Here is a 21,411-nt window from a genome sequence, read left to right as displayed (position 1 = left end):
GAGGGAGCAGCATGTGTTTGGGGGGGGGGGGGGCAGTCAGGAACTGTAGAGTGGTGTGTGGATTGGAACAGATTATGGCGGGTACCCCGACACGTATAGTTACATGGAATGTTAGAGGATTGAATTCCTTTGTGAAGTGCTACGGAGTACATACGTATCTTAGATGGCTTGGCGTACATATTGCTCTCATACAGGAGACTTACTTGGTAGAGAATCAAGTGCAAAAAGTACAGAAAAAGTGGAGGGGGCATCTTTATTCAGCGACTTATTCATCCTACGCTAGAGGAGTTTCTATTTGGGTTGTCCCTGGGACTCCCTTTAACTTAAAAAGTCTAAAAGCCGATGTGCAAGGCCGATACATATTCTTACACAGAGTACTAGATAGCAGAGCGCTCTACGTTTTGAATATTTATGCCCCTAACACTGATGATGCGGAGTTCTATCATCAGCCCCAGCAAGAATTAATACTTTATACTAGGATGCCCATTCTGTGGGCGGGTGACTAATTGCGTCCTAGACGGAGCACTAGATAGGGGCCTGCCGAAGATGAACACTAAGACACATATGACTGCCAAACTGCGGAACGTCATGAGGAATCTCCACTCCGTAGATGTGTGGAGAGAAATGTACCCCACATCCAAAATATGTTCTTGTTACACGCCCACCCATGGGGCTTACAGCAGACTAGATAGATTTCTCCTTGCCAATGAAGGCACACTTTATGTCCGCCGAGTTTCCAGGTCTGGTTTCTATCAGATCATGCCCCCCTGCTACTGGAATGTGAAACACACGTACCCAAGCCAGCGATCCCCCTGTGGCATTTGCATCCTGAGTTACTTGGCGATCTTGAATATAAAAAAAGATCTTCAGGATGTGCTGAATGGATATTTTAGTGCAAATTGGGGCACGGCTACGACCCGGGCATAGAATGGGAGGCACTGATAGTAGTTATCAGAGGTGAAAGCCTTAGTAAAACATATGGTGTCAGGAAACACCTGGACCGGAAGCTCACACAGCAGGAGGACGCATTGGCAGCCATACAGCGCCAAGTAGATAATGACGACGCTTCGGAGTCGGATTGCCTTGGGGTGCGAGGCAGAATAGTGGACCTTTGGGGTACTCTGGATAATTATGCCCGCCGAGATTATAGGCAGCGGCTGTTTCGGTATGGCGACCATTCGGGCGTATGTTGGCTTGACTCCTCCGGCAGGAACGTCCCAACCTCATCATCCTGACACACTGCGGTTTTTCTAGGGAAAAGATTTTAGTACAGTTATAGGTGAATTCGCAGCACTTGAAAAATATCTACGCCTCACCATGGAGTGTGGGTGTGACCCAGATACATGAGTCCCTAGATGGACTCCGGATGCCTTGCCTTGTGGATGCCCAGGTGGAGGAGTTGGAGGGGGAGGTGTCATTGGAAGACCTCGTGGAGGCGTTGGGAGGTATGGCGTCCAGGAAAGCACCTGGCCCCGACAGGCTACCAGTTGAATTTTACCTAACCTATTCCACAGTGATTCTTCCCCGCTTGTTGGAAATACTTCCTGAGGCACGGAGAGAGGGTATTCTACCAGAGCATATGCGGGAAGCATTTATAGTTATGCTACCGAAGCCAGGGAAGGAGGCCAAAGACCCAGGCACCAATAGACCGTTGTCCATGCCAAATGTTGATGTTAAGTTATTAGCTAAAGTTTTGGCGTCTCGTTTGAGTCGAGTGGTGACATATTTAGAACAGGGAGATCAAAGCGGATTTATACCAGGGTGGGGGACTCATGAATATACGGCGCTTATCACATATACTACACGAGACTCGTGACTCTGCGCTTCCCGCAGCAATGGTGGCTCTAGATATGGAGCAAGCGTTTGACACCTTATCCTGGGAATACCTATGGGAGGTGATGCGCAGAATGGGCCTGGGTCCTGTCTTACCTATCCTGGGTGCGTCTTTTGTATACAGCACCTCAGGTGCGAGTGCGTACAGGGGCGAGTGTCAGATTCCTTTACTATTGAACGAGGCATGCGGCAGGGATGCCCCTTGCCACCACTGCTGTTTGCGTTGGCCATGGAGCCCCTGGCCATACAACTATGGACTGGCCTGGATAGGTGAGGCTCCGTGTAGGGACGAGAACACATATATTATCACTGTATGCAGACGATGCTCTAGTGTACGCCACAGACCCGGAGCAGGAAGTCCCCCTCTTATTGAGTATGATGGATGTTTTTGGTCAGGTGTCGGGGCTCCGAAGTAACAGGTACAAAACTGTGTTATTCCCGATGGCAGGTCTGTCGATCATGGTGGCGTCAGAATTGCCCCATTTCAGTCTGACCTGGGAGACTGAGTCCTTTCCATATTTGGGCATCCAGATAACACATTCCCCGCAATTGCAACTTACTTTAAATATGGGGAGAGTGCTGGAGGGTCTCCATGCCTCTATTCAATTCTGGACCTCTCTCCCACTATTGGTCATGGGTAGAATCGCACATAGTCAAATGATCTTACTCCCTTGCCTGTATGTTATGCAGAATTCACTTTGCGAGCTCCCCCTTTCGCTGTTCCGACAACTTGATAAATTGCTATTATCCCTAGTCTGGGCGGGCAAGAGATGTAGAGTGCGAATGTAAGTCTTGAAGCTAGACCTAGTTAGTGGAGGCCTGGGGCTGCCAGACCTATATTTATATTACCTAGCTGGGTTACTACAGTATGCAGTCCGGTGGTGTGAGGATGCCCCCAATAGGGAAAACAAATTGTTAGCTGGCTCTGTGTGTGGCGCGTCTCCAGCATATACTAATGGGTGGCTGTGTGGTTCCGCAGGGTGCCACCCCCCCACCTGGTGGAGCAGGTGTTGAGGGCCTGGGAGAGAGCGATTGTGCAGGTTCTGCACAAGGCTCCAATTGCGTGCCTGCTTCCGCTATGGTGGATCCGACCCTTTGTCAAGGCTGCTGAGGTGTTGGACTTTGTGCAGTGGCGTGCAGGGGGTTGTAATAATGCAGGTGACTTATCAAAATGGCACAATCATCACGAGGGAGGAGGCCGAATCCCTTTTTGGAATAGGTCAGAGGCAGTTCCTGCAGTATGCAAACATTTCGCAGACGATCAGAGAGATTTGGACGTCCTTCCCGGAGGAGCCTGCCGAATCCCACCTCCTGGTGATACTTTTTGATCCTGGAGGTGACCGCGGTCTCCTATCCCTAACACATAAGACTCTAAAAGGAGAAAGGCTGACATGCACACAGGGGATATGGGATCACTGAGAAGCTGGCCGGGGAACGGCACTCACGGATGGGGAATAGAATAGAACCTGTTCCCTGGTGCGGGATGGGACTAGCAACACTAGATTTAAGTTGACGCACTTCTATTACTTGCATAGAGCATACCTGACACAACGCTTGCATAGAATATTTCCCTCAAGGGCTGACAGCTGTGGCCGCTGTGGTGTGCTGTCTGCTTCATTTGACCACATAACGTGGGTCTGTGGCACTGTTCAACCCTTTTGGCGTCTAGTAGTGAAGACACTGAGGGAGGTGACGGCTGTTAGAGTGCAGGCGACGATGAAACGCTGCCTGTTGGGTCTGCTCCCCATCCCTAAAAAGGGTTGCAAAATGGCGTATAGATTTGTGCAGCTGGGGCTATTTTGGCAAAGAGGCGCATTGCGATCCGGTGTGCCTGCCCACACTCCCTGCTGCATGTTTCTTGGCTGGGTGATTTAACTGAATGGGCAACCGCAGAGGAAGGTCGCCTACGAAGGGTTCCAGTGGATTAACATGCTGACCGTGATCTGGAGATCTGGCGCACTATGACTAATGAGTTACCTGGTGTGCAGGAGAGCAAGGGGGAGGACTCCTTAACAGACGCTTCCACTAGTTGAGCTCTGGCCATAGTTGGGCCACTCGAGGAATGAGTATGGGAGTTATAGGGGTATGGATGTGAGTTTCTGGTGTACTGTGGGAGGGTATGCTTCCGTCGCTTGCTTTTGGTGTGGGTGACATCATGTGCTGGCCCTCCTTCTCTTCTTGGTTCCTTGCTCGTTCACGGGCTGTTATGCTGTCCCCTGGGGCGTCTCCTCCCTCCCCCCCACGTGTTTGATGCCTTGGATGAGTAACAGACACCCGTTGCTTTCTCTCCTGGTCTGTCTGTGCTAAATATGATTACAGTGTTATGTTCGATAGTTAATGTATTAAAATGTACTGCACTGAATTTGTAGGGGATGGCGCCGCTAATCGCTATGCTTGCTGTGCTCTGTGGTTGTTAGGTCGCCCTAGCCTGTTACCATCATTGTCTTATTTCTCCATGCACGTTAGGTTGTAGCATAGTGTGCAGACCCAGAGGTGTGGGCTCTAAAATGGTTTCGACATTGGCCAAGCGGCTGGACTGTAATATCCCCCTAACAGTAACGTGGATATAATGTAGTGCATAGTTGTATATGTTCTTTCATATGCATAAACAATTTAAACAAAAAAAAAAAAAAAAGGGATCCAGAACGCCAGATCTGTAGAGATTCTTAATATCAACCAAACTGGCCAATTACCAAAAAATGTAAGCAACAGCAGAAATGTTACATTCTGAGAATGCTCCCAGAAACCCTGATTGCAAGTGTACTCCATTAAGTAAAAAAAAAGGCAACATTAAGACCAATCTTATATTCTTTAATAAGCAAACTTAAGGTGAAATTCCAGAAACTACCTATCACAGCCAAAAGATTGAAATTGTAAGTATTTGACGCAGTACAACTTGCTCTCCATCAAAAACTTCAATATTAACATTATCTCAATGAAACAGTCTAGACTTTAGCAAAAGATAAAATCCTGTTAGACAAAGCATTGTGACAAGGCATTGCTGCCTCATATACCTGCCATCTTCAATAATGTATCCAGTATATCCTATGCACCATATCCTATCCACCTAGCATTTTTGTATGTAAGCATATATTTGAAACTGTATTGTGAATCTAACAAACAAAGTTATACAGAGGCAGAAACTTTGTTACCTACGATATCCCACTGAAACACTAAAAAGCCCACAAACATTTATCTGTGCTCTCCTCAAGTACAACTCCCATAAAGTGGAGGGTCATCAACACTCATGCAATCAAATCCATAGCCTGGGTAGGTAGGTCAATCTAAGATCAGCGGTCTCAATCAGTTTGAGGGTACAGTGGTAATTCTAAAATGACATTCACCACAAAGGTACTGAATGAAAACATTAGCAGAGAGGTTCAGAGAGAAGGTTAGGGTTAGTCTACATGACAGAGCTAACTAGCATAAACTACTCGACTATACCAATAAACCATTTGATCAAGTAGTTATTCGCTATTACCATCAAGTGCCAATATCCTTTTATCACAGAGAAGGTGTACTACCTTCCTGGTTTCAACTGCGCAATTCCTGGTTTAACTACTTGAACTGATTATACACCTCCAGTGCAGAAAAGAGAAACCTGATCATATGCAACTTTGACTTTTGAGTTGACCTGACCAGAAGAAAACACATACCTGACACCACTAGAACATTTCTATAATTTAACCTGGTAGTATACATGTAGTGAGAAGCCCTCCTTACACATCTCAAAACAAACTTGTCATGGTGCTCAACACAACATAAAAACAAAACAAATGTTGTGTCCCAATCCTATGTCTAGTGGGTTATTCAGTCACTGCTACGCACTACTCAGGCTACTCTTATGACCCCCCAGCATCAGGGCAGATCTGCCAGCCTTTCTAGTCAGACACTTCAGAAATGCTATTTTGTCAAGGGGCTTGAGGAAAGCAACAGAGCAACCAAATTAAACATGTCGAGTGCTAAATAAAGCCAGGAGGAGAGTCTAAAAATAGACACCTCACAAAATCCATTCTCTATTTTCAATGTATAGCAGGAGTTAGGCAATATTAGAATCAGTGTATCTGAATTATAATGTAATGACTTCATGGAGTCCCAAACTGCACCAATTTAGTCTCTAAGCCTTACCAGTCAGCCTCTGATGTAACATAGGAGCCACATCTTATCCCTGCCACACTTCACCTCTGCTGCAACTTGAACTTAGTGCACTGAAACCCCAGGGAGCAGAGAAGCTGCAGAAGCATGATGCTGTTAAAAGCCTCCACCTTAAGCGGCGTCATCCCACAACTCATGGAACACTCTATTAGCACTCCAAAGAAAAACAAACACCACTGGCAGATGTATCTATTCTGGCTAACTCCAAACCACTCCTATGCTGTAATGGAGGCAATTAGACTGAACAAGAAAGAGTAACTGAATCACGGCGTATCAGGATTCAGGTTTTCTAGGGGTGTAGAAGCTGCCTTGACCAACATTAGAGAAGTTCTGCTCCTCTTGCTGGAGATAAGAAAGCAGCCTTAACACTCAGATATTACCTGCCAGCTACACAGAGGAACAGAATACACTGCTGCAGACAGTACAATAATGGGCAGGCATATAAATGTCATCCTGTAGTGGATGTGAAGATACCTCCTTATGAACAGTCAACATCAGTGATCAAGTCTTTGGAGTCCTGCTAACGCACTGCATCATGCAACAAACCAGATGGCTTGTAATTACCCTCTCTATTGTTCCAGGCATGACCTAGATCAGTACTGAAAAACGTCCAAATGTATGGTAGCAACAAACCCAAATCAGGGTGGAGAAAAAGACACAGAAGATGACATCACCTGCCTGGACCATGTGTGGCACAAGGTTAAATAGATTTCTCTGCATTAACAAAGTCTAGATTTAGAGTCAGCTGGTGGGAGGAGCAGTTCCCAACTTACAGCCACTCAACTGCCCTCGAAACTTAAAAAATGTCTCCACCCACCCTACTGAAAGTATGGAACTGGGAATTCAATTTGACTGAACGATCCTTCCTTTCCAAGTTAACACAATGGACGCCAATATACATCAGTCCTAATCTACAAAATCCTCCCACTGCTCTAAACTGAAAATGACAATAGCCATGGTGATAGCATATCTATACTACTGCAACAACTTTTAATATGGGTTCATACAGCCATGCATTAAAAAGTTGCAAAAATCACAAAATATGGAATCCAGAATGCATATTGATGCTCGAACATACAACTACATAATAACCTTGAAAGCACTCTGGATTCTGGTGTATGCAAGGATCAGTGTCAAGAATTTCAGTGCTGTGTACAAAACCAGCTAGGGGAAAGATATGTATAGAAATTGGTGCTTATCAGGATCCACAAATGTATCTTTCAAAATAAATGGCTTCAAGGATTTTAAACAATGCAAATTCATTCCCTGGGTGCAGAAAGGCATGCTCCCTGTGTCAAAGATAGAAGCAAAGGACAAAGTTCCAAAAACAGAAACTATTCAAATAAACTTATAAATTATCCCGACACAAGACCAGCACAGCAGTGCTAATATCCAGAGAAACAGTAATCGGTTTCTCTTTTTAGGCTATTTGTGCACACCTAAGCCATCAAGCTCTTTAACACTGCCAAATATTAAATTAATGGCGCTCATGCACAATCTTCAATGAAACTAGTGGTGCAGAATGGCGGGCAGGGAAGGCGGGGGAAAAAAAAAAAAATGAATACCCCTGAAGAGTAATCACAGGACACCATTACTTTTGCATTTTAAAATCAGGAGAAACCTATTCATATACATTGAGAGTGGAAAACAAAATCACAACTGCTGACAAAACAACACCCTAATGGCAGTGAGCTTTGGAGGGGTAGAAGTGGAAAGATTGAAAAGGTGGCATGAGAGAAAAAAGATTTACAGCATAAAAGAAATACATTACACTCTGAGGAGACCGCAAATGTAATATTACAACACTCAACCAAGCAAAAAAACCAATAAATTCCAAAGGGTCCATTAATACAGTAGGAGATTTGGGGTTTGTGATCCTTCGGAATTAAACTACATGAAACCCCGTAAAGCATCATCAGGTTTTGTTAAGGCACTTGAAAAATACTACTACTATTTTGAATATTTCTGTCTTCTGTACTGTGTTGAGAAGCATGAAGTGTGGGATGGCTGTGTAGAGTGGATCTCTGTGGAAAGAAACCATGCACACACATATCTAGTTTAGTGAATGTCAGACGTAATTGCCTAGAATGGATTTTTTTTAATGTTCCTACTGCCCAGTCTCAGCCTATCCAGTGGCCAAACAGGCAGAGACTCTTTAATTAGCCTTTACTTTGATCAAACAGTTAGGCCTGAATGACAAATAACTGCTGTCCTTTAGAAACACAAAGCAAACTTAGAGAGTTTTCCCCTTTAAAAGGATTTCAAAGGAAGTGATTTTATGTGGCTTTAGAAGGCCTGGCACAAAATAATAATCAACTGACAGAGTAACTCACGGAGTGGGCATGATTCCAGCTTACCTTCTGCACCAATGGATACCAACTTTACTCCTTTGCTGGCAATAAAGTCTAACGCTTTGTTCACATTGTTAATCTTGTGTACTCTCATTTTCCCTCGCTCCGGCTTGGGTAACCGCTCTCCTGGTAAGAGAACACAAGTGTACATTTGTTGATTAGTGCAGGTCAAAATAATCAAGACCGCTTTGGCTGCTGGATTTTCAGACTGCTTTCAGCTACATGTGCAGAGGAGAGGCACTTCGAGCAAAACAAAAAAGGTACGCAGTTCAGACATGTGTATACAAATTTTAAAAACTCTGAAGATTAAACATGCTGAAATACTAGACACCCTTATCATTATAGCCCCATTCCCTAATGAACAAACGGTGCAGCACCATTTCACCAAGAATAGTCTGCAATGTCTCACCTGATATGACCTCCAGTAGTAACATGAGCTTCAGCCCATCTCGGAAATCCTCGTCTATGTTCTCAATCTGCGTCCCAGCTTTCCTCAAGTGCGAATTACACCAGGCCGTGAAGGTCTAAAAAGCACATATGATATCAGAATGGTGTATGTTTACAAGAGATTTAGCTACAGTGAAGATAACCAAACAAGGTTATATTCAGTTATTTTTCAATACCTAACGAACGGTAAATATTTAGGAAGAGTGGAGACGAGATAGTACAACTTGTTTAAGCCCTTGTAATATATGACGTTTTGCTCAGGCATTCCACGTTTCTTTCTCCTTCATCTTCCCCCCTCAGCGCCTTATATGCCCAATAACAGTCGCACCTCAGCCACAAACTTGTCACAGAATAAGAATTTCTTCACAAGGGTATTTGATATGGATCAGTTTAAATGCTTAGCTGTAAAAATAAAGCAAATACGCTCTAGCCTCTCCTGCATCAGCCAAACTAAAACTACTTTTCCAAGAAAAATATTGCCTTATGCAATAAACTCAGTAGGTTGAGTACCCACTGTGGAGATCTGTAACAGGTGAGTCTCCCTGTAGGGACATCACAGGATGTCACCATTTCAAGGATGATTACAGGGATACCACTGAGTGAAGTAAGAACAGCCTTTTAACAAGCCAGAAAGCGTTTATGCTGTGGTGCGTGAGTGCCAAAAATCAGTCAGGAAGTATAGCAACGACTTAAACTCGTGTCTTGAAAGTGTTTTCGCTCAGCAATTTTAGTTTTAGAAGGAGGGAAATATAGTTGTTACTCATTTTCTGAGGTGCTGACCTCTTCCTATATGGAAAGAGGCAGCGCAAGAACTAGAAAATATACCAAAAGAAAGTTTAATTAAAAAAGAGACGAGAATTAAGCAGGCTAAATTATTAATGGCTTGAAAAATGTCCCCTAATGAACAAAAGTGCTCCGACTGTGGTGCACCAAATGCACTACATTAGCAATGGTGTCTGAGCAATCATTAAAACTCCATACCATTGTGATTTTTTTCCGCAAATGGGGAAGATGGTCTGCAAGAACTGCTTGAGAGGTACTTACAAGAAAGACAACGTGCAGCTTTCTTTTAATCTAAGAGCAGAAAATGTGCAGAGAGTTTATGAAGAACAGGTTGGGATGCTGAAAACAAGACAGACAGAACACTGCCAAAATATTTCTTCCACATAGTTTTTTTTCTGGACACAGATCAAATTGACATATCTTTAGGGGACCAGAATTTCACCTCCCTCGGACCCCTGATCAATGCTTTTCAAAACGGAAGGCAAAACCCCTGGTGTCCAAGTCAAGATGAGTAGTAAAGTGCTACTAGCCCTCTCTACTTTCCATACTCACTGCATAAATATTTTTCTTCACACTAGGGCCTATAAAAGAGACTAAACTGATGAGGGTCACTCAACTATGGTCCTGTAAATCCCCCCTTCAAGGGAGGCTATAAACTCCCTAAATTAAACAACACGAACATGAATAAAGATAATGCCTCCAAGCCAAAGAGGTTTTGTGTTCAAGAATCTATATAATTTCATTTTGCACACACACATGTAGCTGGGTGAGCAACAAAAGAGGACAGTCTGATGGCCAGGAAGCAGGAAAAGCTTGCAGTTGAAGGAGCAAGGTTTCTTAATAGGTTACCGGAAGAAATCATGAAATCTGTGAATGTTATCATCATCTCATCATTTTTTTTAAACAATGGGATTATGTGCAATATGGTTATCTATCCAAACCTGGAATGCCTATAAGCATCTAGACACCACTAGGTTTATTTGCACTATATTAGAGACTAGGACTAACTAAGACTATGCTTTTCTTGCTCAGTTCTTTTCCCCGTCATCTCCCAGTGTTGGTGAGGTTTGAATTTATGAACAATGTTCAGGCGAATAACTACAGCATGGTCAGCAATATTTCTTGATCCCAAATGTGCACAGGTAATTTGGGGTGTAACGAGTTTATTGCTAGGTAAGTACTTAATTCATGAAAATGAATGATGCCTTTCTAAAAGGAGATTTTAAAATTGCACAACAATGAATATTCAATCTTTAAGTGACCGAAAGGACTGTAGCATAAATTGATCAAATATTCTTCTTTATTTTGGTCTTATCTTGGAACGTTTCAGCTTCCTACTAGAAGACAGGCAGGTGCAATACCGAAATCATGCAGAAAGAAAATTATCGCAGTTCCATGACAAACAGTGCTCCTCAAGATAACCATCACAAAATTAAAATTACCACTTGCTCCAGGTCACCAATGACTATATACCAGTCCTGGGTTTTTAACTTAAGCCATTCAGGGACTTGCAGCACTGGTCGACACTAATTCAAACACTTTGCCTAAAACCTGACTACTGGCAATGGCAAGCTAAGTCTCCACTATGTGATCACATGGAGTAAGTGGTAAGGCTACTTCAAAGAAAAACACTTTTGAACAAACGGCTGGATTCAACACCAAGACAGCACATATTTAAATTACTTTGTGTGGACATGTTTATGGAACGGTTGAGAGCTTCATGCTTCGTATAAAAGGCAAATCAAAGACAAATGGTCGTAGTCACAAACACAGCCTTGGTGAATGAGGAGATATATGCTTAACTCATACGAGCAAATGCCAGCTGAGACAGACTCTTACCCAAGTAACTAAAGGTAATGGGTACATATTTTAATTAGAAACAGACAGTCCATAGCTGACTGATTCACAAGTGATCCTATCACCCTTGAACGTACATTGGCAGTACCTTCAATAGACTCTGGAACGGGAAGCAGTACCACAATAATTGAGTATACAGAAGGATACATGCCAGTATTATTCCACGACTCATGAACATTACTAATGATATGGATAACTCCAGTTGTAGAGTAATTCATACTGGTAAAATATATTCTTTGCTGATCTTTAATAGAGCAATCGTAGACAAGTTCTGCTCTTGCTTGAGCTCGTCAGAGGAATGTAGCCAGTCCAAACACAAACTAGGCTCTCAATAAAAGTCAGACAAATACTCACGCTGTTAGCGCCACAAAATTTCAGAATACACTAAAAATAACTATAGTTGAATGGTGAGAAACCCATAATACACTAACCAATAATCCACCTCCAGCAACTCTTAGCAAAACAAATGTAAAGAAAAGCAAAATTATTTACCCACCAAAGGCCTTTAATGGCATGCAGAAGCCTGCCCACAATCCGATATCATGCATACACTGGACGCTGCCACTACAGGGCCACTCTAGAATGAAGAAATCCAAGAAACAATTCCCACCTTCCAAAGTAAAGATTGAAATGGTCACTCCAAATGTATAATCTGCAGCCCTTTAAGGCTATTTGGATGGTGTTTTTGAAACAATTCACACAAGTTCAGATGACAAAGGTGTGCATTTCAGATGCTATCCCTCCTTTAACTGTACATGAGTGACTGACATGGCAAGTCTTTGCATTCTTTGGTAATCTGCCCTTCTAAAGGAAGGCCTGGCCTACTAGTACCACCATACATTAGGTGTGTTGTTTTGTCCTTGGGTGATAGCTTTCATTCAGGATGCAATGCCCTCAAATTCCGGGCATACCAGCAAACATGTATGTACGAAGGTATGCTCATATTTGCGTTACTGTTAAAAAGCATTCTGAATTTTTGACCATGTATTTGGAGCTAGTCTATTTTTTTTGTGGAGACTTGTAGTAGAAACCTCTTCAGGGGCTTTAGCTGAAGAAAGCAAATCGCTATTCAAGTGGGTAGAAGTATGTAAAGAGGCATGGTTGCACCCAGGAAATATTCACAAAAGAACGTATCTATCATCCGTGGTATACGTTTGTCGTGAATCAGTTAGGGAGTCAACCTTGGAAATCTGCCATGTTCAGCAAACTCCACCATGATTCAGATACAAATGGGTGCCAATTTTAGACCTGTTCCTCACTGGTGGCTTACAGAGAATTTGCTAAATGGGGTAAATCATGCTTTCAAAGTAGGCCAAAATGTATGTGAATACAGAAAGTTCTTAACAATATATATATATATATATATATATATATATATATATATATATATATATATATATATATATATTAGCGCTACAGTAGCTCTTCTACCTCGCATGAAAGTAACAGGCATTCCTCTCCCTGTGCATCACGGTGCAACAAGCCCTGTTCCACCCTGCAAGCTGCTGGCCAACCCGCATTAGACGTTGTGAGCTCAGCTCCGAAGAATGTGGCACAGGCAGGTTTTTACACTCAGGATTTTTATCTGTGCAAACACACAAAAGCTAACTGTGGACGAAAACGTGGACAGCTGAAGACAACCGGTACAGATGAGAAATGCCGGTGAGCTCCAAAGGGACATTCCTGACAGAATAAACAAGATTATCCGCCACCAGGCTGTCCCACGGGCACGTGCGATACATTTCAGGATCACAAAAGGTGCAGTTCTTTCACGTACTCAAAGGAATGAGCATTACTGGTAGATTCTGTATAGAGGGCATGGAAGGGTGAACACTGAGGAGCTTGTAAAGTCATCCGTTAGCTTTTAAAAGCCCTTACAGAGCACTGCTTCTACGTGTCAGGCAATCCTCGCAGAAAGGTAAAATCTGCACACAAGGAATAAGCGAGCAATGCGCTATGAAGCTGGTGCGATTCTTAATTTTTTTTATATTTTAAGCTAAAGAATAAAAAGACAAACATGCAGTCGCCTAAAACGTGGCTGCTATATGCTTCAAATGAAAATGCTTACAGCTATAAAATAATTAAGCATTTTATATAATTTGAATGGAATAATAAAATTGCCCAACGGCATGCAGGAGCATTTAAAACAGGAAGATAAATCATTTTCAGTTTTAACGAACATCACAGAAAAATTGTATTTCTACTGGTTTAACCCTTTGCGTGCACGGTAGGCATGTGCCTCAGACGGCCCCCGGCTGTCCTAGCACCCACCCACGGGGGAAGCCCTGGCACTCCCACACTAAACCCCCTTACCCGTGGGCCACCCACTCACACCCCTCCCACCAAGGATGGCAGCAGAAGTCCACCTCTCCCCCCACACACACAATCTGATGACGTCAACGTGCACTGGCATCAAGAGAGGGTCGGCGGTGCCAAGAGCCATTTCCTTTGAAGCTCCAGAGAGAAGAGGTGAGTTTTGTTCTCCTCAAGGTGGTGGGGGGTTTCAAAGAGGCACCGATAGGAAAGGAAAGAGTTTTTCCTTAAGTTTGCATGGAGTCGTGATCATGCAAGCGGAATACACAACTAGGCCACCAGGGATAGATAGGTAGATAGATATGATAGGGAGAGCGAGAGCATGCGCGAAAGCACACGAGAGAGAGCGAGAGCGAAAGAAAGATAGATATTTGGGGAACAGCTCCTTTGGCAAGGGTTGTTCCCCTTTAGGGAAAAATATTTTGCCCGTTTCTCCCCCTTGAGGGTAGATAATCAACTTTTTTTGGGCCGATCTGCCCCAAGGGAGGCAGAAACCGCTAGGTCTCCAGGGAATTTCATTTTGGTGTATTTGGGGAATGACCCTTTGGATAAGGGTCACTGCCCTTTAGGGGGCAATTTATTTTGGCCGTTTCTGCCCCCCCCGCCCCTTAGGGATAGATAGGCCTCTTTTTTAGGCCCATATGCCCCCAGGGGGATCAGAAAACCGCTAGGACACCAGGGATTTACATACTGGTGATTTTGGGGAGCAGCCCCTTGGGCAAGGGTCACGCCTCTTTAGGGGACAATTTATATTGGCGGTTTCTGCCCCCACTTGGGGGCAGATCGCCCATTTCTATTAGGCCCAGAAATCACAAGTCACCAGGGATGTATTATTCACTATGTTGCTGCTGTGGAGAGCGGACCCTTGGGCAAGGGTTGTTCCTCTTCAGGGGGGTGAATGTTCTTGCCATATATTTAGGCCATCTCCACCCCAGCTTGGTGTGTGGATTGGTGCATTATTTACATTTGTGACCGTAATTTTATTTCTCCTTTTTGTTCTAGTGCAAAGCTTTTATTACTTTGCTGCGACTCCTGCTTGCTGTTTCGGCAGTGGTAGACCTGCAGTTTGCGTAATGGCTTGTGTCTGGAGAGAAAAACCTTTTTGTACTGCTTACGTTAAGGAGTGCCATTCCCATACATGAATTCGTTTTTTTAGCTTATGTTTTATTGAGTGGCATTCTCCTTGGATTTGTGCACTGTGTTTTGGATTGTCTTTTGTGTAATTTTATTTTGTTTTTCCTTTTTAGTGGGATATCGTGGAGCTTGCTGCGTCTGTGCAGAATAGGTGTCGGTGGCTCTAGCGGTCTCTGGCAATTGACTGGAATCGTTTTTGAGTATATAGGTCTTTGTGATAAAGCCACTCTATGTTTAATACTTACTTTACACAGTGTTGATGTTGTTGACTTATCTGTCAAGTTACTTTTATTAGCAAGGACTATGGCTAGCTGCAGGATTATAGCTCTGCAAGTTGTTGGTAACCTTTTCTATTCTTCCACTGACCAGGGTTAGGAGAATGACTGCATCAGACGCAGAGGAGGAAGTGCAACATTCTGGCAGTGATTTTTTTGTCCAAAAAGAATCATCTAATAATGAATCCACTCTCACTGTGGATAAAGTGCCTGTTTTTGAGGAGGTCATTGACGTGCCAATAGTGAAGCAAGAAGAATCCGGACTGCAGTCTGGGGCTGCAAAGCTTCCAGTTAGAAGAGCTGAACTCTGTGTTGCCCCAAGCATGGTGCAATCAGCTTTGCCTGCCTTCATTGGTGTCACAGGGTTTAGAGTGAATACTGAAAACTTTCTGACTATAGATTTATTTCAGTTGTTTATGGACGTTTCGGTTGAGATTGTCGAGCAGACTAGTTTGTATGCTGAACAGTATTTGAGAAACAAGAGTGCCAGACTTAAGCCCCGTTCTAGAGCTACCCGGGGGGACTTTCTCCCCCCCTCCCCCCAAATCCGGATGAGCTGAAGAAGTTCTTGGGTTTAACTTTTTAATGGGCTTGATATAGAAGCCATTGCTGTCTTAATATTGGTCTACCAGTACCATGATAGTAACGGCCATATTTCCTTCAATCAGGCGTCATGATCAGTATTTAATTCTACTTCGGATGCTGCATTTGGTTGAAAATGCATTAGCTTTGCCACAAGATCTCACGGATCGTCGTCTTAAGATTCTGACTGTCCTTGACCACTGTGTAGACTGATTTTCAGATATCTATGTTTCAGGGAATTAAATCATTATTGATGAGTCTTTGGTCCTATTTAAGGGCTGTTTGGTTTTTAGGCAGCACATTCCTAGCAAGAGGGCATGCTATGGAATTAAGATGTATTTGCTCTCTGAGAGTAGTACAGGACACATCTATAAAAATTATACCTCACTTGTGTGGGTGGGCCAAGTGCCTGCGACAGGGAAGGGCCAAACGTGTAGAGATTGAGCGGGCACCAAAGCGTGTTTATAAGCGCAGTTTTTTTTTTAAATACGTTTTTAGGATGACTCTGCTTTGGGCACCCACACAAGTGAGGTATCATTTTTATCCGTAGCCCGTGGGGAACACAGAGTGATAGGAAATCTGTACTGGTGCATAATCTCACACAGAAATGTGAGGCAAATAGTACTTTTTAGCTAAATCTGAGGTTTGCAAGGGATTCTGGGTAAGAAAACATTGGGAGATCCACGCAAGCCACACCTCCCTGGGCTCCCCGGGTATCTAGTTTTCAGAAATGTTAGAGTTTGGTAAGTTTCCCTACATGGCCGCCTAGCCCAGCACCAAAAAAGCAGGTGCCCCCTTGCAAAAACAGTTTTTTGCTAGATAATTTTTGTGTGTCCATGTTGCGTTTTGGACACTTTCCTGTTGCAGGTACTTGGCCCACTCAAGTAGGAAGCATTTTTATCAGGAGACTGTGGCGAACACTGGGTGGAAGGAAATCTGTGGCTCCCTGAAGGTTCCAGAACTTAGAGTCACCAAAATGTGAGGAAAAAAAATTAGTTTTGCAAAGGATTCTGGGTGACAGAACCTGGCGAGAGAACTACAAGTCACCCCATCCTGGATTACCCTAGGTGTTTAGTTTTCAAAAGTGTACAGGTTTGCTCAGTTTAAGTTCCCGCTGTGCTAGAGCCCAAAATCCACAGCTAGGCACTTTGGAAAAATCAAATCAGTTTTCAGTGGAAAAATGTGGTGTGCCCACATTGCGTTTTGGGGCATTTCCTGCCACGGGCAGTAGGCCTAACCACACACGCGAGTTACCATTTTTATTGGGTGATTTGGCGGAACACAGAATAGCAGAACAAGTGTTATTTTCAAATGTCTTTCTCTGCCTTTTCACCTTCCAAAAGCGGGACTGCGTAAGAAAAGTAATTTTGAGAAATGCCCTCTAATTCAGAAGTAAAGGTACCCCCAAATTCAGAGATGTGCAAATAACCACTGCTGCTAAACTCCATATCTATGCCAATTTCAGAAATACACAGGTTTTCTTGATACCCATTTTTCACTCTAAATATTTCACCAAATGAACTGCTGTATTCCAGGTACACAATGAAAATCATTTGGAAGGTGCAGCTCAGTTCTTAGCTCTACATGGCTTTGGTTATTGGAGAACCTACAAGTCCTATACATCCCTGCAACCAGAAGGGTCCAGCTGACGTAACTGTACATTGCTTTCAAAATCGGCCATCCTTGGGAAACGTTAGAGGAAAACGTGGACTGAAATGGCCGTTTTCTCCAACTCAAATTCAGCCTTTTTTTTTTTTTTAGTTCAACTGTTACTTTCTATAGGAAAACCTTGCAGGATCTACACAAATGACTCCTTGTGGATTTCAGAATTGTGTCTACTTTTCAGAAGTGGATAGTTTTCCGGGATCCACCATTGGTTTCACACCCATTTCTGTCACTCACTGGAAGGATGTTGAAAGCACAAAAAATAGGAATAAATGGGGTATGTCCCAGTAAAATGCCAAAACGTTTGAAAAAAATTGTTTTGGGGATTCTAGTCTGCCTGTTCCTGAAAGCTGGGAATGGTAATGTTAGCACCACTGCCCTTCACTGATGCCACTTGCAAAAAGAAATAAAAAAAAAAAAAAGAAGACAGAAGCTTTCTTCTGCAGCATTTTTTTCCCAAAAAACAAAACTTGGCTGTATTTTTGGCTAATTTCTTAGTGTCCCCCTATAGGAATTCACAAACCCTGGATACCTTTAGAATTCCCAGGATGATGGGGAAAAAAGATGCAAATTTTGCATGGATAACTTATGGGGACAAAAAGTTTTGGGGGTCCAAGTGTTAACTACCCAAAATAGCCATTAAAAAGGTTTAGCACAGAAGGGGAGGAAACGTTTAGCAGCGCAGGGTTAAATAAAATGTGCTATTGATATTTTTGTTGCAAATGGTGTTGGACCTGGTCTTTTTTTGCAGGGTCATACCCAAACTTTTGGCCTTCCTGCTCCTATTTTTCTGAACTATTTTTGCTGGCTTTAGAACTCTAAGCACTTTATCAGTGCTAAAGTGCATATGCTCTCCCTCCTAAACTTGGTATGATTGGTTTACACCGGTTTGGCTTATTTAATTTACCTGTAGGCCCCTTGTAAAGTGGTATACCATATACCAAGGGCCTGTAAACGAAATGCTACTAGTGGGTCTGCAGGGCAGATTGCGCCTCCCACACAAGTAGCCTTTCAAACAAGTCTCAGACCTGCCACTGCAGGGCCTGCACGCACAGTTTACTGCCACATTGACTTGGCAAGACAACTACTTGCCAGGGCCTAAACTCCATTTTCACTATACCTTATTCACTCCTAACGTAGGCATTAGATAGCCCTATTGGCAGGGTGATGTGAATGTAAAAGGTCAGACATATGTCTTTATGTACATGTCCTAGTAGAGACAAACAGCCAATTTAGCTTCTCACTACTGTGAGTGCTGCGCCTCTCATTGGATTGAATTAGAAAAGCCCTAGCATATGTCTAAGTGGTATCTTCTGATCTATGAGGAACAGCGTGGGAATGTTTAGTATATTTGGAATGGTAGTGTAGTTATAAATGCTGCTTACTGTTGTAGGTGAATTTTTTTTATTACCACTGTAGAAATGCCACTTCAATAAAGTGGGCATTTGTGCATATAACTAGTGCTTTTGCAGCCTGACTCCAATCCATGTCTGGGGCAGAGTGATAGCTCCACTAGGTGAATACTTTCCAGACAGCAATCACACAGGAGGGGTCGGGTGTGACAGAAGAGACACCTGCATACTGATGGGCTGGGGAGAGGGAGTGCTGTTCACACCTTACATGTGAATAGGCTGTGTCTTGCCCTCACACAATGGACTAATTACCCCCTACTGATGTCTGGAGACAGGGCTGGGTTAAAAGAGTGTTGTGCTTGACTTGAAAGGACTTTTTTGAAGTTACTCCCTTGAATAAAAGGTATTTTTGAGCATAAATAGAAGAAGGGGCTTTCCCCACGATTTTTAGAGCACTTTTGGAACTGGGACATAACCTCTGCCAGAGGGACTGCTGAGCTGCACAAGGACTTGTCTGGACTGCTCTTCTCTTGTTGCCCTGCTGCCTCAAAGTACTCCTCTGGATAGCTCTTCTAAATATTGCCCTGCTATCAGCCTGTTCCCTGGCTCTGGACTGCTAAGGTTCTGTAGGGCTGCTATGAGGAACCACCACTTGAACCTCATCTTTTGTGCTGGCCTTTAAAGAAAAGGCATGAACTGGACAATAATATCAGTGTTGTTGCTTGAGACTGAATTGAGATTAATACCCTACACCACCACTAACAAGCACACCTTGGAATGTTGTGCTGCCCTATCGTGAGAAAGTCAAGTGCTACAATGAAGTACTTAGTTTGCAGAAAAGAGGAAATTGTGGTCCCACTACTCGTAAAGGACTTGCATCCTTTGCAACTAATAAACAGATTTCTTACAGTTCTGAATTACTGTAACCTGAATAAGGTTTAAACACATAGGAACAACTTTTTTAAAAAGTGTTGGCAAAGTGGAGCACTGGTCCATCAGCCTTGTCACTGAAATGCTCTACTTGTTGAACAGATGTGCACCTGTTAAGTCAAAATGCTATCACTCACAGTGCAAGGGAGCCAATGTCAACAACGAGCAGATGTGAAGCACAATGGGATCAGCAACGAAAACAAATAGAAAACGCAAACATGATAAAAGGATTAAGTGGGCTCTCTCAAAGCCCCTACATGTATGCATGTAAGTGCATTTATTTTTTTAATTTAGTTTTTTTTTTTTTTTTTTGCTTATATGGAGCCTGCAAAACAGCCAAAGCTGTCTGTAGACCAGACCTATAAAAGGTCAACCGCAGCTATGAGAAAGTTACGTTTTGGAACTAGATGTGCATTAGTATCAGCTGCAAATATTTTAATAGCTACACGTAGAAGCAAAGAAAGGACAGTCACGTCCATATATCATCTTGTTTTACCAGTATTTTGAGAACAATGGTTATTTCTCTTTATTTACTTTTTTAGGGCCTTATGTGATGACGTAAAACAATTTTATAGAAGTAAACATCTGAATAGTTATACAAACTGGAACTGAAACATAAAGGTGGGATTTCTGATATTATTTGTGCTAATTTCTGTTTGTTGCGCTAGTTACATCTTTTTTTGAGCCTCAATGGAATGTCTGACCAACTTATATCACAAGTTACATAATGTTGAAAGTCGATGACTGATTAACAACATACTTTTGGCACTCAAGCGCACCTAAGTTCCCTGGCGTCTAATTGAAGCTCAATAAAATAACAAATTTGAAGTAAGCAACTGTATCCACCAGAGAGACATTCATTATACTGCTTCGACATTTTAAGGTTACTCATTTAAGGCAAGCAGCATTATCAATTCATCAACATGGACATTCAAGTCACGTCCGGTCATAAAGATGCATCAGTAGGTAGAAACAAGATTTACAGGCAATCGAGCAAGGGAAGCTATTTAAGCCTTTCAGAGCCCGATTATGAAACTGGGAGAGGCACCTGCTGTTGCAAACTTCAAAATAGGTTCGTTATTGCTCCATTCCTGTTATGAAAGATCTTGTCTTGGCACGGCCCCATGCAGGAGAAGCGCTTTTCATCTGCCCTACCCCTCTCTGCCTGGGCTTGGCAATGTAGGCTCGGCTGTGAACAAGCAGTTGTAATGGGTGGGCGTTTTCTGCAAAGAGGCAAACCGAGCAGGATGTGTGCGGAACCTGGACGCACTCGCTACCTGGAATTAAAGATCGAGGTTTCGCGCAGTAAGTGCTGACGTGTAAACCTTCAAAGCCATCTAAATGACATCACACAGCGTGTGTGTGTGTTTGGGGGGGCGTAGGTGGGGGGGGGCAATGATGTGTAGGTCACCTACCCACGACAACTGCTCTTGCAAAAATACTAATTTGAGGATTCCAATCGTCTGCGTGACGCCCCCACGACCATCCGGAAGCTGTATCTGCAACAGGCAGGCAGAGCCGGTTATCTTATTACATCTAGTTTACAATGCGCCCCCTCACTCCCAGACGAGGGCGAGGCGGCTCTCTCTAACTAGGCTTCTTGTTCTTCAACTTTAAGGCAGGGCATTATTCAGCAAGCACAAGTCCCGAGGGAAAGGCGGGTGATGCAAGCCTCCCTGGACTCTGAACATGTCGAAACTTAACATTTAAACAAACCCACGTCACATGACGGCC

General features: G+C 43.3%; 1 protein-coding gene across 2 annotated transcripts in view; it reads right to left on the bottom strand.

Moving 5' to 3' along the window:
* ACTN4 (actinin alpha 4) overlaps positions 1–21,411 on the bottom strand; it is a 340,912-nt gene that overhangs the window by 267,104 nt on the left and 52,397 nt on the right. For both annotated transcript variants that reach the window (XM_069206884.1, XM_069206883.1), the window contains exons 2-3: positions 8,749–8,863; positions 8,346–8,465 (exon numbers count right to left, since the gene is read on the bottom strand). In XM_069206884.1, coding sequence (XP_069062985.1) covers positions 8,346–8,465; positions 8,749–8,863 — 235 coding nt within the window. The remainder of the gene's footprint in view (positions 1–8,345; positions 8,466–8,748; positions 8,864–21,411) is intronic.

This window comes from Pleurodeles waltl, chromosome 9, assembly GCF_031143425.1.
Source record: "Pleurodeles waltl isolate 20211129_DDA chromosome 9, aPleWal1.hap1.20221129, whole genome shotgun sequence".
In the NCBI taxonomy this organism is placed as follows: Eukaryota; Metazoa; Chordata; class Amphibia; order Caudata; family Salamandridae; genus Pleurodeles; species Pleurodeles waltl.
This window is presented reverse-complemented; position numbering and strand designations above follow the sequence as displayed.